The sequence below is a fragment of the Rosa chinensis genome, chromosome 6 (assembly GCF_002994745.2).
Source record: "Rosa chinensis cultivar Old Blush chromosome 6, RchiOBHm-V2, whole genome shotgun sequence".
In the NCBI taxonomy this organism is placed as follows: Eukaryota; Viridiplantae; Streptophyta; class Magnoliopsida; order Rosales; family Rosaceae; genus Rosa; species Rosa chinensis.
The window spans coordinates 25,032,077-25,048,304 of NC_037093.1; the positions used below are offsets into that span (position 1 = coordinate 25,032,077).

General features: G+C 43.0%; 1 protein-coding gene across 1 annotated transcript; it reads right to left on the reverse strand.

Moving 5' to 3' along the window:
* Window positions 1-8,401: 8,401 nt before the first annotated feature.
* Window positions 8,402-11,388, reverse strand: LOC112174208 (arginine decarboxylase). Its single transcript, XM_024311944.2, has one exon. The coding sequence runs from the start codon at window positions 10,888-10,890 to the stop codon at window positions 8,719-8,721; it is 2,172 nt and encodes a 723-aa protein (XP_024167712.1). The 5' UTR covers window positions 10,891-11,388; the 3' UTR covers window positions 8,402-8,718.
* Between the last annotated feature and the right edge of the window lie 4,840 nt (window positions 11,389-16,228).

Consider the following 16,228-nt stretch of genomic DNA (forward strand, 5'->3'; position numbering starts at 1 on the left):
AAATATCTCTATTTGACAGGGCTTATTCATTGGACCCAATAAGTTGCATGAGCCTATGAGTGGAAAGACTAAAAAGAACCTGTCTCTCTTCAGTGCCTACTCCGGCTAGGTTGGACACTCATGGAGGATAAGTAATCTTGATCCGAAGCATAGTGAAATATTTTATGCATAGTAGCTACATCATGATCATAACAACGAGAGGAATTGAATTTTAAAGAGATTTGAGAATATGACACGTACTGACCTCAATGAACAAATTTTTTCTGGACCCGCTTCATGTGCCTTTGATTTTCCAGCTGCACTATTTTGGTATGACGCCTAAAGGATGAATTTTTTTTTTCCCATCAATTTTAAAGAGAAATATTATGTTGTAGACTTGAAATAATGACTTGAACCACACCTTTAGGTGTTCCAACATCTTATTGGTTCATATGGCATGAGTTGTACTTCTTTCCCTATGAGAGTATATTTGTTCATTTGGCTGCAAAATGTTGTTCATGCATACCGTAAAAGTACCACATACAATGTTCAGTGACTTCAGTCTATGTTTAAAAGTGACATATTGATGTAGAACAGATGGCGGTCCAATTTCAAGAACAATTGGATCGTGCCAAAGGTGGAAACCGAAAAGTGACTAGTAGACGTGAACTGGGCCTCCGGAGTCCGATTGGGACGCACTTTAGCTTTTCGGAAAGGGAATCGCGCCAGAAACCAAACTCGTGGCTTTGCCACGATGTGTGACCTTTTTCGGGCTTTCGGGGTCGTTTAGAGCCTCAAAACTGCATTTTTCTATTTTACCCGTTTTTGGTTTTCTTAGTTAATTTTGGATTGTTTTCGTTTTTATCCATGGGCCTTAGGGTTTCGTTGTTAGTCGCCCTAGGGTACTTTTCTCTTATTTATGCAGCCGCAAGCGGCTGCAGAACGTATCTTTCATCTTTTATCAATTAAATTGAGATTATTCTCTTTTATCTCTGGTGGACTCCAGAATCTTTTGCTTAGGTTTATTGCTGGTAAACCTAGTTATCAATCCGACTGCGTCAGGTGGTATCAAAGCAGGTCTTCCCTGTCTCTTTTATTTACCTTCGTAGCAATGGGTGAAGTCACGAAATCAGATATTGAAGCCCTTACGGCAGCGTTTACCGCTGCCATCAATTCCATGAATAATCAGATCGGAGAAATTCGTGGATTGTTGGGTGAGAGGAACAACAACAACCACAACAACAATAATCAGCGTAGAGATGGGGAAGGAGGCCAGCGAGTTAGGGCTCCACGTGAAGTTGTTGATAATACATCAGAATCTGAACCTGAAGAAGAAATTTTACAACATGAACAACATGGACAAGCTGACCAGGATTACAAAGTCAAGGCCGAAATTCCTTTCTTTTCGGGCAATTTGGGTGTAGAAGATTATTTAGATTGGCAGCTTCAGGTGGACAGGTTCTTTGAGATTATGGAAGTGCCTGAACACAAGCAAGTTAAGCATGTAGCCTGGAGATTGAAGAGTACTGCAGCAGTATGGTGGGATAAGTTGCAGAACACTCGAAGGAAGCAGAGGAAGCAGGGTGTTAGAACATGGCGAAGAATGAAGCAGTTGATGATGGAAAGGTTCTTGCCTGATGATTATGAGCAGATTCTATATAGGCTGTATATTGAATGTGTCCAGGGAACTAGGACGGTGGCTGATTATACGGCTGAGTTCTTACGCTATTCAGAGCGTAACGAGTTAGGAGAAACTGAAGGCCAGAAGGTGGCTCGCTATATCAGTGGGTTGAAGCCTTCCATTCAGGAGAGAATTGGGTTACAAACTGTTCATACTATGGCCGAAGTTACAAACCTAGCATTGAAAGCAGAGTTGTTGGAGAAACCTTCACGAGCTTCTTCTTTCCAAAGGTATAACTACCAAAGGAGTGCAGATTTGGTTAATGCCTCAACTGCCAAGGGTACAACTACGCTGCAGAGAGCAGAAAACGCCTTTAAAGCTTCTAATCCCCCTTTTAGAGGCGCGGGCAGTTCTAACAATTCTAGTGGTGCTCAAAATAGAGCCCCGAATCAGAGGTTTAATAATCCTTATGCTAGACCTACAGGAGATGTCTGTTATCGATGCAACAAGCCTGGGCATAGATCTAATGTGTGTCCTGAGAGGAGACAAACTGCCCTTATAGATGATTATGATGAGGATGAAGAAGAAGTTGGAAGAGATGGCGATTATGATGGGGCTGAGTTTGCGGAGGAGGAATCTCCTGAGAAGATTAATATTGTGTTGCAGCGGGTTCTACTATGTCCTAAAGATGAAGGGCAGCGGCGCAATATTTTCAGGTCACTTTGTTCCATTAATAACAAAGTGTGCAATTTAATTGTGGATAATGGAAGCTGCGAAAATTTTGTGGCCAAGAAACTGGTGGATTATTTGCAGTTACCTACGCAACCTCATGAGACACCTTATTCCCTCGGGTGGGTCAAGAAAGGTCCACAAGTTCGAGTTGTTGAATCCTGCAAAGTACCGGTAACCATTGGTAAGCATTATAAAGATGAAGTTTTATGCGACATTATTGATATGGATGCTTGTCATATTTTGTTTGGACGACCTTGGCAATTTGATGTGGATGTGACTTATAAAGGCAAGGACAATGTGATGTTGTTTATGTGGAATAACCATAAAATTGCTATGGCTCCTGTGTGTCAATTTGAGAAGTCTGGTGTGAAGAAAGTGGAGAGTTTCCTGACCTTGTCTAGCAGTGAACTTGAGATGGAGAGGGCCTTTAAAGAATCTGAGGTTTTCTGTCCAGTGGTGATAAAAGGATTGTTGTCTGCAGAAAAGGAAGAAGTGGTGATTCCCAAGGAAGTGCAGAACATATTGGGGGCATTTAAAGAGCTGATCTCGGATGAGTTACCCAATGAGCTGCCACCTATGAGAGACATTCAACATCAGATTGATTTGGTGCCTGGAGCTAGCTTGCCCAATCTGCCACATTACCGAATGAGTCCCAAGGAGAATGAGATTTTGAGAGAGCAGATTGAAGATTTGTTGAAAAAGGGGTTCATTCGAGAAAGTATGAGTCCTTGTGCAGTTCCAGTCCTCCTTGTTCCTAAGAAGGGCAATCAATGGCGGATGTGTGTTGATAGCAGGGCCATTAATAAGATAACTGTGAAGTACAGGTTCCCTATTCCTCGTTTGGAAGACATGCTTGATGAGCTAGAGGGTTCCAAAGTGTTTACCAAGATAGACCTTCGAAGTGGATATCACCAGATTCGAATCAAGCCAGGAGATGAATGGAAGACAGCTTTTAAGAGCAAGGATGGCTTGTACGAGTGGATGGTTATGCCATTCGGATTGTCTAATGCACCCAGCACTTTTATGAGGCTTATGAACCAGGTTCTTCGCCCTTTTATAGGTTCCTTTGTAGTAGTGTATTTTGATGATATACTGATATATAGCAGGACCAAAGAAGAACATTTGGTGCACTTGAAGCAGGTGTTGGTAGCTTTACAGGAGAATAAACTGTACATCAACCTAAAAAAATGTACATTCTGCACCAGCAAGTTATTATTTCTGGGATTTGTGGTTGGAGAAGAAGGCATTCAGGTTGATGAAGAGAAGGTACGGGCTATAAGAGAATGGCCAGCTCCAAAGACAGCTTCTGAGGTGCGGAGCTTTCATGGTTTAGCTACCTTCTACAGGAGGTTTGTGAAGAATTTCAGTACCATTACTGCCCCTATTACTGAATGTTTGAAGAAAGGCAAATTCCAGTGGGGAGAGGAACAAGAGAAGAGTTTTGCCTTGATCAAAGAAAAGCTTTGTACTGCACCCGTTCTCGCTCTTCCTAATTTTGATAAGGTTTTTGAGGTTGAATGTGATGCTAGTGGCGTGGGAGTAGGTGCTGTGTTGTCACAAGAGAAGAAACCAGTAGCATTCTTTAGTGAAAAGCTGAGTGACTCTCGCCAGAAGTGGAGTACTTATGATCAAGAATTTTATGCAGTGTTCCGAGCATTGAAACAATGGGAGCACTACCTGATTCAGAGAGAATTTGTACTGTTCACGGATCATCAAGCCTTGAAGTACCTTAATAGTCAGAACACTGTGAATAAGATGCATGCCAGGTGGGTGAGTTTTCTGCAGAAATTTCCTTTTGTGATTCAACATAAATCTGGTACTCTTAATAGGGTGGCAGATGCTTTGAGTAGGAGGGCTTCCTTGCTGGTCACCTTAGCTCAGGAGATTGTGGGGTTTGAGCTCTTGAAGGAGTTGTATGAGGAAGATACTGATTTTAAGGAGATCTGGACCAAATGCAGTAGCAATAATGCAGTTGCAGATTTTTATGTGAATGAAGGGTATTTATTCAAAGGCAATCGGTTATGTATCCCTAGTTCTTCATTGCGAGAAAAACTGATTCGAGATCTGCATGGAGGGGGTTTGAGTGGGCACTTGGGCCGAGACAAAACTATTGCTAGCCTTGAGGAGAGGTATTTCTGGCCACAGTTGAAGAAGGACGCAGGAACTATCGTAAGGAAGTGCTACACCTGCCAGGTTTCTAAGGGTCAGTCTCAAAACACAGGTCTTTATCTACCTTTACCTGTTCCTGATGATATTTGGCAGGACCTTGCTATGGATTTTGTGTTGGGACTACCCCGTACCCAAAGGGGAGTGGATTCAGTGTTTGTGGTAGTTGACAGGTTCTCTAAGATGGTGCATTTCATCGCATGTAAGAAGACTGCTGATGCCTCTAATATAGCTAAACTGTTCTTCAGAGAAGTGGTTCGTTTGCATGGAGTACCCAAGTCCATTACATCTGACCGAGACACCAAGTTCCTTAGCCATTTCTGGATTACCTTGTGGAGGATGTTTGGAACAACTTTGAACCGTAGCAGTACAGCTCATCCTCAAACTGATGGACAGACAGAGGTTACTAATAGAACCTTGGGTAACATGGTTCGGAGTGTTTGTGGAGATAGGCCCAAACAATGGGATTATGCTTTACCACAGGTGGAGTTTGCTTATAACAGTGCTGTACATAGTGCAACAGGGAAGTCCCCATTCTCCTTAGTTTATACGGCTGTTCCTCAACATGTGGTGGATTTGGTAAAGCTTCCTAAAGTTCCTGGTGTTAGTGTTGCTGCTGAAAGCCTGGCCAAGGATGTGCAGTTTGTTCGAGAATCAACTAAGGCCAAATTGGAACAAACTAATGCCAAATATAAAGCTGCAGCTGACAAGCATCGGCGAGTTAAGGTGTTCCAGGAAGGTGATGACGTGATGGTGTTCCTGAGGAAGGAGAGATTCCCTGTTGGTACCTATAACAAGTTGAAGCCCAGAAAGTATGGTCCTTTTAAGGTGGTGAAGAAGATCAATGATAATGCATATGTTGTTGCACTTCCAGATTCAATGGGCATCTCTAACACTTTCAATGTTGCTGATCTGCATGAGTTTCGTGAAGATGAGGCTCTTTATCCTGAAGAGAACTCGGGGTCGAGTTCTTCGGAGGTGGAGGAGACTGATGTAGAACAGATGGCGGTCCAATTTCAAGAACAATTGGATCGTGCCAAAGGTGGAAACCGAAAAGTGACTAGTAGACGTGAACTGGGCCTCCGGAGTCCGATTGGGACGCACTTTAGCTTTTCGGAAAGGGAATCGCGCCAGAAACCAAACTCGTGGCTTTGCCACGACGTATGACCTTTTTCGGGCTTTCGGGGTCGTTTAGAGCCTCAAAACTGCATTTTTCTATTTTACCCGTTTTTGGTTTTCTTAGTTAATTTTGGATTGTTTTCGTTTTTATCCATGGGCCTTAGGGTTTCGTTGTTAGTCGCCCTAGGGTACTTTTCTCTTATTTATGCAGCCGCAAGCGGCTGCAGAACGTATCTTTCATCTTTTATCAATTAAATTGAGATTATTCTCTTTTATCTCTGGTGGACTCCAGAATCTTTTGCTTAGGTTTATTGCTGGTAAACCTAGTTATCAATCCGACTGCGTCACATATATACTTACATGACAAAGTTTCTAACTTCGGAATCAACAGAGCCATATTCCTCACACATCAAAGTAATGGAGCTAAGTAAACATTATGGCAATCTACTAGGAATGATGGTGGAACAAAATTCAATTATTGTCAAGCCTCTCGAGTAGCCATGAGAACTATTGCCCCTTGAAAAGACATTCAAATCCAGTCAGAAAGATTATGCTAAAATCTTTGTTGATATCATGACACCAGTGTTTCACCATGGTAATCCATAGTCCTATCCAAGATGTAAGGCTCCCAAAGCACAATCTGATTTGCATAAAGAAACATGAGAAGAAACACCAACACCCACTTGACACAATCAGTTAAGGCAACTCCAACCATGGGGATTTTATCCCATATTCATTTTAGGGGGAGTTGGTCTCAAATATTTTTGACTTGGTCTCAAACCAAGTCTTAAATTTGTGACTTTTCTAGAACCAGGACCATGAACAGTAGCTTAGGGCCACACTTTTTCAATTAAATCAATTAACATGTTTTTGATATAATATTGATAAACATTATACTCATATTATATTTTAATCAAGAATAGTGAAAATAGCACTCTCATATAGTACTTTATGGTTAGAGATGAAAATTTGGTGTTATATGAATAATATAAGAAGGATGATGAATAATATAAGAAGGGATGTGCTAAACCGTTATATGAATAATATAAGAAGGATGATGAATAATATAAGAAGGGATGTGCTAAACCCCCCCCCAAGAGACTTTATGGTTAGAGTTGCCCTTAGAATTTTAGAATCCTAGAACATAATTAGTTTAATGAATATAGAAGTTGACAAGGAAATTCTGCATAAAGCAAAGCAAAAGAAATCATTTGTGATGTCTATAACAGTATAAAGCCTAATATTCTCTGAGCCTTTTAACAGTATATCATATGTATACGAGAAAGTAAAAAGCAAGGCATCTTCAGAATGGGTTCAGTCCAGCTCAGAAAACTTAAAATCTATCAGTGAATCTTCACAGTTGAAAATGCTCGTTCTATGCTAAAGACACGTACGTATAAAAGCTCTGACACTGTTGTATCTTTCTGTTTAGATTCCCATATATCCATTAAAAACAAAACTAATTTGGTGGATAATACTCCTTTTTTTTTTTTTTTTGTTGGAGAATTGGTGGATAATACGCTGGAGAAAATTATTGATAAAGAATAGGGAGAAGGCGAGGGAACCAACAGACAGTAATCTGTAGAAGATTGCGTTAATTTTGCGTTCAAATTTGAATTGGAGGATACAAATATCATGAAGGATCTTTACTTTTGTTCCCCAAAGCCTGAATTATGCATATTACATGGTACACGAATAATAGTCCACCTGCAAACCACAACCACCAGAGAATATCAACCCCAATATTATACAAAATATGAGACGCATCAATAGTTTTCAACAAAAAGTTGTTCATTATTCTCCAAGCATCTCCAATCCTTCATCCAACTTCCAGAAGCTAAAGCAAACAAGTAAATTTATGTCTTTTTGTTCCCTTTCATGAGGCACTAGCTCATTTCTCTAACTATGCTAATTACAATGGGTTGCCCGGGACTCAAACCTGAAACTAGCCGAATGGAGTAGATGTCCTTGTTAGAAACTAAAACATGGGAAAAGAAATCCCTCTCCAAACATGCTTGCATTTTCATTGCACACGGACTTTCCTAATACACAACTCTTAAAAAAGTCGAATACTCATTTGATCAATCCCAGGCATGAACATTTCATAATACATGATATACCACATCAACTGAAGTACTTGGTCAATAATCTCATCTTTTACTCGATTGCGCAAGTTACTCTTGTCTCTTCAAGTTTCAAGCCATAACAGCACATGAACTTATGACTTCTGTGCATCACAACTCACAGAGACTCACAACCACCAGTTTCTAAAAGTATTCACATACATTACTACAGCCAATCTTGACCACAACAAGTCTTGAGGCTACTACACAAGCCCACAAAATTGTGGTCATGGTCAATAATCAACCAAGCCAAACATAAATTGCGGTCATGGTCAATAATCAACCAAGCCAAACATTACCATCTCATCCAATTATTATGATGTAGTTTCTAAATGGCTCCAGTATATTAAATTGTGTCACAGTACAATATAGAATTCATACCTCAACGACAAATCTGAAAGATGCAAGGATTGGCAGGCAAAAACCAAAACAATCACGAAATATAAACAAAAGCCAGAGACCCTACAAGCCATGATTTCAGACTCTCCTTATCTAACCCTTTTGAAAAGACAGAGACCCAATTTCCGCTTGATTATAATCATCAAAGCAAACCAACCAACCGCCCACAAAGGCCCTACACAGGATCACGAATTGAATGAAAGCAAAAGGGAATCAAAACACATGCAATAGACTAATGAAGAAGAAAGAAGTAACAGAGAAATTAGGTTAAAGCTAATATAACATCTGAATAATAATTTAAAAAAAAAAAAAAAAAAAGTAACATAGGAGAGGGAAATAAGGCCCCGAATTTACAAAAGGGTGGATTCGGCTCCAATTCCCTCTTTTCCACAAACTGCAAAGGACTCTCACTCTTGACCAGATTTTCTTACATCCCTTGCCTTTCATGAAAATTAAACAGCAAAAAGAGAGAAATTAAAATTCAAAAATTAAAGTAGACGTTCCCAGCAGAACAAACCACCAACAACAGCAGCACTAATAAGGGAATGCTAAGACTGACTGACTGACTAAATCGGCTCCTCAAGCACAGCAATATGACCAGTCCTCCTCACCAGCATTAGGAGCACCAGAATCAGCAACAATGTCATAATCATCCTCACTGCAATAGTACAAACCATGGTTGTTCATTGCAGTCAGGCAACAAGACGAAGCTACAGACAGATACGGCATGTTGTGGAAGGAGCGTGCTAGGCTGGTGGCCAAAGCCGAATTCGCCATTCCATCTTTGTCGACCTCACCACACTCCTCTGCACGGTGTTTGAGCGTCTCGAACATGAGCTCGGGCTCGTGCTGCATCAAACGGAGGACGTCTGCGCAAGACGGCCCAGGCACAGCCCGCGTAACCGCAAAGCTGTATGGACCGTCGCTCTGGGAGACCCGAACAACGCTCGGGCCTCCAAACAGGTTGTGCACTCCTCCGAGTGCCTCCTCATAGGCCCCGCCCAAGAACATTCCCAAATAGTACCGCCCACCAGAGCCATTGCCTTCCATTTCATGAAGCGGCAGGCTGGACTCGCCGCCAATGAACTTATTGATCTTCCCATCACTATCACAGGTCAAGTCCGATAACACACCTCTCACCGCCGGCCGTTGATCGAGCCGGTGAATTGGGACAATAGGGAAAAGCTGCCCAATGCCCCAGAAGTCGGGAATGGAAGTGAAAACCGAGAGGTTGACATTGTATGTACGAACTGGATCGGACGCTCCAATTGCTTTCGAGACCAAATCACAAAGCCCATCCACAGTGGCTAATTGTTCAATACCCAGAGACCCTTCTTTGAATTGATCAACACAGCGCTGCTTCAGCAGATCAGCATATGTCAAACAAGCTTCATACTCGCCCCTGATTGCCGCAGCCGAAAGGTTCCGGTAATCAGCACGAGCTTCTTCTGTAAGTCCCTCAATGAAATACTGAAGCGCATAGGCAGACATGGAAGGAGCAACATCACAAGCACTAGCAGAAACAGCCTCAAAAATCAGAACTGAGTGATGAGACACAATGGCTCTGCCGCTCTCGCTGCAAATCACAGGGTGCTTCACCGACCTCCGGTCACAAACACACCGGACTGCTCGAACAACAGCCATTGCATACTCCTCAATCCCATAGCCAACAGAAATCTCAGAGTCGCTGGATTTGGATCCATCATAGTCTATCCCCAAACCACCTCCAATGTCTATGACCTTCATATGGGCACCGAGGCGGACCAATTCGCAATAGATCTGCGCCGCCTCGCATACACCATCAGCGAGCAGAGCAGTCGTAGGGATCTGAGACCCAATATGAAAATGCAGCAACTGAAAGCAATCAAGCATACCTACTTGCTCAAGCTTCTTCACCACCCGCAAAATCTGAGTGGTGGTTAACCCGAACTTCCCTTTCTCGCCGGAAGTCGACCCGAAATGGCCGGAATGCTTGGTTCTGAGCTTCGCACGCGCGCCAATCACGGGACGGACGCCGAGCTTCTTGCTCAATTGAATCACCAAATCCAGCTCTTCCTCTTGCTCGAGAACAATCACGGTGTTCAAATCCAGCTTCCTCGCCATCAGAGCCAGCGAGATGTACTCAAAGTCCTTGAATCCATTGCAGACCAGGAGGGATTCTGGGTTACCTTTGCACAGGCAGCTCATGGCCATGAGGAGCTCGGGCTTCGACCCGGCTTCGAGTCCGAACCGGAACGGCTTCCCGAACCGGACAATGTCCTCCACGACGAACCGGTCCTGGTTGCATTTCACCGGGTACACGCCCTGGTAGTGGGACCCGTAGTCCTGGGACTGGATCGCGAAATCGAAGGCTCCCTGGAGAGATTCGAGCCGGTTCTTAAGGACGTCGGGAAAGCGAACAATGAGAGGGAGCTGCAACCCGAGCCCGGATTCGGATTTCGGATCCGAAACCTTCTTTACTATTTTCAGCAAATCTATCTCCTGGTGGGGCATGGTCCCGGAGCCGTAAGGCCGGACGGAGACGTTGCCGGAGGAATTGACCGTGAAGTACGGCCCTCCCCAGGCATCGATTCGGTAGAGCTCGTTGGATAGGGAGGGAGACCAAGCAGCGGCGGCTGCGGAGGCGGTGGTGTTGGCGGTGGTCGGAAATACGCCGGAAAATGGGACCGGCGCAGGAAGAGAGCTATCCCCGGCAAAGGCGTAGCCGGGAGGAGCCACTGCAGCGTCCACGCAACAAGCCAGGGCCGGCATCTCTTCCGCGACGATCTAATCAAAGAATGAAAGAATAGAAATTGAAAGGGGGTTAGGGTTTGATTTTGTATCAGAGTTTGTGAAGAATGGGGGCTTTAGAACCCGCCGAGGCCGGAGCCCCGGCTACCCCCTCAAAAGAAGCAGTAAAGGGCTCTATCGAAACGCGTCACAACCCCAGCGTCACCCTCAAACAGCTCCGAAATCCCCACACCGAAACCTCAGGAGAAAATCTTCCCAATAGAACACTCGGAATTTCTGTGGTCCTCAACGACCGGTCAAGCTTTTTAAGCACCGAAATCGGACCCAACCATGCAGTTCATGCAGATCTGAGAAGGGCTCTGGTTTTGGGAGAAGAAAAGAGAAAACAGGAAACCCACAAATTTTCACTGGAATTTTTTTTGGGGGAATGGAATTGGAATTGGAATTGGAATGGAGTCTCAGAGTTTGAGTTGGCTTCAAATTGTGAAGAAGAAGAAGATGGGTGACGAAGGTGGAACTGGCGAGAATTGCATGAAAGCCCGGGCACCTTTATATAGGGGGATTCCGTGGGACCCTTGGCTAGTTGGGCCTGGAGTGGGTCCTAATTTTGATTTGGGCTCAACGAACAAATATCTCTCTTTTTAATTTTCTTCTTTTGTACTCTTTTTATTTCTCGTGAGATTCCCTTCAATCGGCCGCAGCGTCGAGTTGCCGCGTGGCACTGTTCCGGGTGGGACCCCCTTCTGGTCGCACCTCCCAAGGGCTTCTCTCCTCATTCCAACTTCCATGGCGAGAAATTGGGGGGGTTAGGTTAGGTTTCAAAATATCGCGAGCGGCGATATTTTTGGGAGGAAGCTAGCTGGAAGTTTCGCGCCGTGAAGACATGGGATTGGGGGACGGTGGGGATGTGGACACGTGGGGCATGGGTTTGTGGCCGCTGCCGTGTGAGGCTAGAGATGCTAAGCTTGACTGGCGCTTCCTGAAACGCAAGGACAAATTTAGTAAAAGTTTAAAGAAGGTCACGTGCCAGTCACGGACTCGATAGGCTGGATTGCACGGCCACGACGTCGGGGATGAATCATTCTTTCCGAGAAAAGAGGGCAGCAAAATCATGCATTTGTTGCCGCTTCAATTTCTTAGGGAAATGGATTTTATTTTATAGAAACTTTCTATTTATGAATTTTGTTTAAAAATAGAAATAATTACAAACAGTTTTTTTTTTTTTGGTACAAGTTATAAAGTTATTAATTTATTCTATTTATAAATTTTACTTTATAGAGACTACATATTAGGGTGCTGGACCTGGAGCTTGAGGCGATTGCGTTGCCGACGTTGACGACTTTATGTCGTAGTGGAAGTGATGATGCCGGTGATTACGCAAGTGACGACGGTGAAGTCAAGTTGTGGTTGTCAAGAGTAACATAGGGGTGTTGGTAGTGGCAATGGCGAGGTTGTGATTATAGTAGGGGATGTTCTTCTCCTTTTGTTTCGTTGGCTGTAATTCTATAAACAACAACCATTTTAAGATAATTCATATTCAAAATATATGCTAATTTCATATTCATATCAAGATTAATTTTTACTTTACGGATAAAAGTCATAAAATTGATTATATTGTATTAACGAAAGTATGAAATCAACCAAATAGTCGGAATAACATAGACTACTCAATACAAAATCAGAGGTGTGGGGGTGGTCAATTATTTTTGACCCGTAATTAGGACAGTTAATTCAGTAATTAATACGGCAGTAAATTTCGGTCATGAAAGCGTTACAGTCATAAGTACGGTAATAATTATGCGCAATGATTATAATTATAAGTGTGCAATGATTAATCGTCATAAGTGCAGCAATAATTGTCATCATAAGTGCATGAGTAAATACAGTCATAAAAACAGTGGTAATGACGATTTGTCGCCTAAGTATGTCATCACATGTATAAAAAAGGCTCGACATCCAGATAATGCATCCCATTCCGACTTTTTCTACTTCACTCAACTAAGAAACATACTGACTTAGGTATCAGAGGGTTTTCTGCATTTAACCCCCTTCTCTTCGAGCCGATGGTCAAACTCCAATGAAGCTTATCGATCCTTCTTGGTCAGCTCCTGCTCCAGTCCACATTCATTGGTGAGTCAAAATCCTCTACGAAATTTTTTATCACCAAAAAGTGGCGTTGTTTATGGGAATCGAGTCCTAACCACACTGTCAATTATTTTAGACCTGTAATTAGGAAAATTAACTCATTCATCAATACGACGGTAAATGTCGGTCATAAAAGTAACAACGATTACGGTCATAAATAGGATAATAACTGTGCGCAATGATTACAATTATAAGTGTGTAATGATTAACCGTCATAAGTGCAGCAATGATTGTCATCATAAGTGCATGAGTAAATATAGCCATAAAAGCAGTGGTAATGACTACTTGTTGCCCAAGTATGTCATCGCCTATAGGTAATCCATCCCATTCCAACTTGTCTACTTCACTCAACTAAGAAACGTACTGATTTAGACATCGGAGGGTTTTCTGCAAGTACCTTGCTCCTCTTTGAGCCGACGGTCAAACTCTAAGTCAACGCTCCAAAAAAGCTTCTCGATCCTTTCTGGTAAGCTTCCGCTTCAGTCCGGATTCATTGGCGAGTCAAAATCCTTTACAAAATTTTTCATCACCAACAAGAAGCAACTCTAAGTCTATAGCTAAGCAAAAACACTTCGCCTTTGAAGGAAATCTTGACTATTAACTACCCATGCCAAGCACTCAATTGTGGTATGAAAGTAATTAACACTTTTAAGAAAACTCAGAGAATAGCTCATGCTAGCAACAGACTAGACAACTGCAAGAAAACTAAGCAATGACAATCTCTTTCCCCTTGGGAGTGGAGATTCTTGACTTCCCAGATAAGAGAAAGGAGGGAATCCATTTTCATCCACTGCCATTCTTCTTGAACCTTTGACTTTGTGCTTCTTCAGAGAGACCTTCATTGACTTAGTAACCCCATTAATCTCTTTACCCTTATTCTTGCTACGTACCTCATTACCTCCCACATATCTTGCAGGCAGCTTGACCAGAAGGAACTACATTAATCCCCATATTAACCGCATCTAAGTTCGAACATCCCACCGCAATACTAAGTCATGTTTTTTGCAATGATGACTCAAGCACCTTCTCTCCTGGCCTGCGTTGCCTAACCTGAGTAGTACTAGTGGCTGGACTTGATGATTCAAGTTCCTGGATCACGGATCACCACCCACTAACACGGTTTTGGAGTAGAAAAGTTATACCTTCCCAAAGAAGTCAACACCCATTATGGTCGAACACTAGAGGAATTTGCACTTTGAAAATAATTTTCAGGCCAGAAGATGGAGTTTAAATGTGATAGCCGTAACCCTAGCCAGAGATTGTTCTAGATTGTGCCACACCGCATTAGGTCTGACCTGCAACTCATGTGGCAATAGTGGTTCGGAGCAAGACATCCCAACATGGGTAAGTAGGCCACACAACTGACATCGAAAAACCAAATTGTCATAGAAAAATTCAAGGTCTAAGGTAACTCCGTCGTCAAGAGTGTAGCTTTTCTTGAAAATGAGGTTGTGAAAAGTTTGTTTCCAACTTAATCTTAACCCTACTAGCATACCGCTCACCCTCATTCTTGTCCAAATATTTACACTGAGCATTTTGAAAAGCTAACATAATGCTGGAGACTTTCACCTAGAAATCCAAATACAAAAATGATAAATCGATAAAAAAAAAATACATTCAAAAATGATAAATCGATAAAAAATACATTTAACTTTCAAAGAAAGAAAAAAATTATATAAGAGGAATAATATCGTTCATTTTGTCTACAAAAAAAAAGAATATCAAATTATTACACTTACATACCTAATACATACCGCTACATATATATCAAATGAAACCATATATATGAATAATACATGCTTAGAAGGAAGCTAAAGTTTGGTGAGAAACTAGTTTGGAAATCCTAGCCTTCTGCTAGGGTTTAAGAACGGAAGCACTAGCCTCCTGAGTCTCACATAGGATTAGGGTTTCCCTCATCTCTTCTGTACCTCTACCTTCCATGGCTGAGGAAATGGCGGCACGTTTGTCAGTAGCGCTAGCACTAACAGAAGCAGTAGTGGTGGATTTTGGATTGCTGGGTTCAGTAGCGATGGCGAAAGATGGATTCTATCTGGTGGGACGCATGTTATCGTAGAAACCTGGTGATGAGAAGAGCTTACCGAGGTTGATGGCGACTTTCTGGGGGCTCCAAAACAGATTGGTGATTACGGCTCAAGAAGGAGATAGGTTTGTGTTCCATTTCAAGATCCGCGAGGAATGCAATCGTGTTCTTCATGGTCAGCCATGGCATTTTGGTGGCAAGATGCTAGTGCTTGGTGAATATGATGGAGTGAGTGCGGTGGAGGTTGTACCACTGCATATGGTGGAGACTTGGGTTGGGATCAAAGGGTTACCTCCCCGTCTGAGAACGGAGAAAATCCTAATTCTCATAGGGTTTTCAATGGGCCAGTTTTTGAAGGCTAACACACTACCTCTGTAGCATAGAGAGGTGGAACAAAAATTCCAAGGCCAGGTTGATGTCCGGCGGCATATGTGGACTACACGGGGATTCACCTTCAAGGTAGGGATCTCGGCAGAGGTGCAGATCCGGTATGAGAAATTCAAAGGTTTATGCAGGGATTGCGGTTTCTTTTCTCATGAAGCGGAGTGCTGTGACAAGTTTCTGATGATCCAGAGGGAGAAGCAAACTCCACTGGCAGATCTGGCGGTGGTAGGGCTGTGCATGGGGGAGTCATCCTCTGCAAGGAGAAACAAGATTCAGAGCTGGGTCATGGATCGTCTAAAGCAAAGGGTCCGAACCCTCGTAGAGAGAAGATGAAAGGGTTGGGCAGGCCAGTGGTGGGTGGTCCGATGTTGAGCTAGTTGTTCAAGGTAACTGATTTGGAAGCCATTCTAAGTTAGAATTCTATGGTTGCTTCTAGGGGAGCGGTGGAGCCTCCACCGACAGTGTTACTGGTCTCACCTCCCAAACTGTCTGATAGTCGCCATGAAGCCCAATTGGAGTTGACTAGAGCTGGCAAGAAGGCCAAGTTGGTGGATGGGGTCATTTCGGGCCCATTAAACTTTGAACCGAGCTTCGATCTCCCAAATACTAACGGAGTGATCTACTTATCCCCAAAGAAACGAGGCCGGCCTAAAGGAAGTGGAAATGAAGCAAAGCCTGGGTTAAGGATGCCAAAGCCCAAGAAGAAGAGGTTCCCTAAGAAGATCGAGGATTCCAAGTAGATGGAGGTTGCGGTGAGCTCATCTTCCTCAAAGGCAGTGCAAGAGAAGG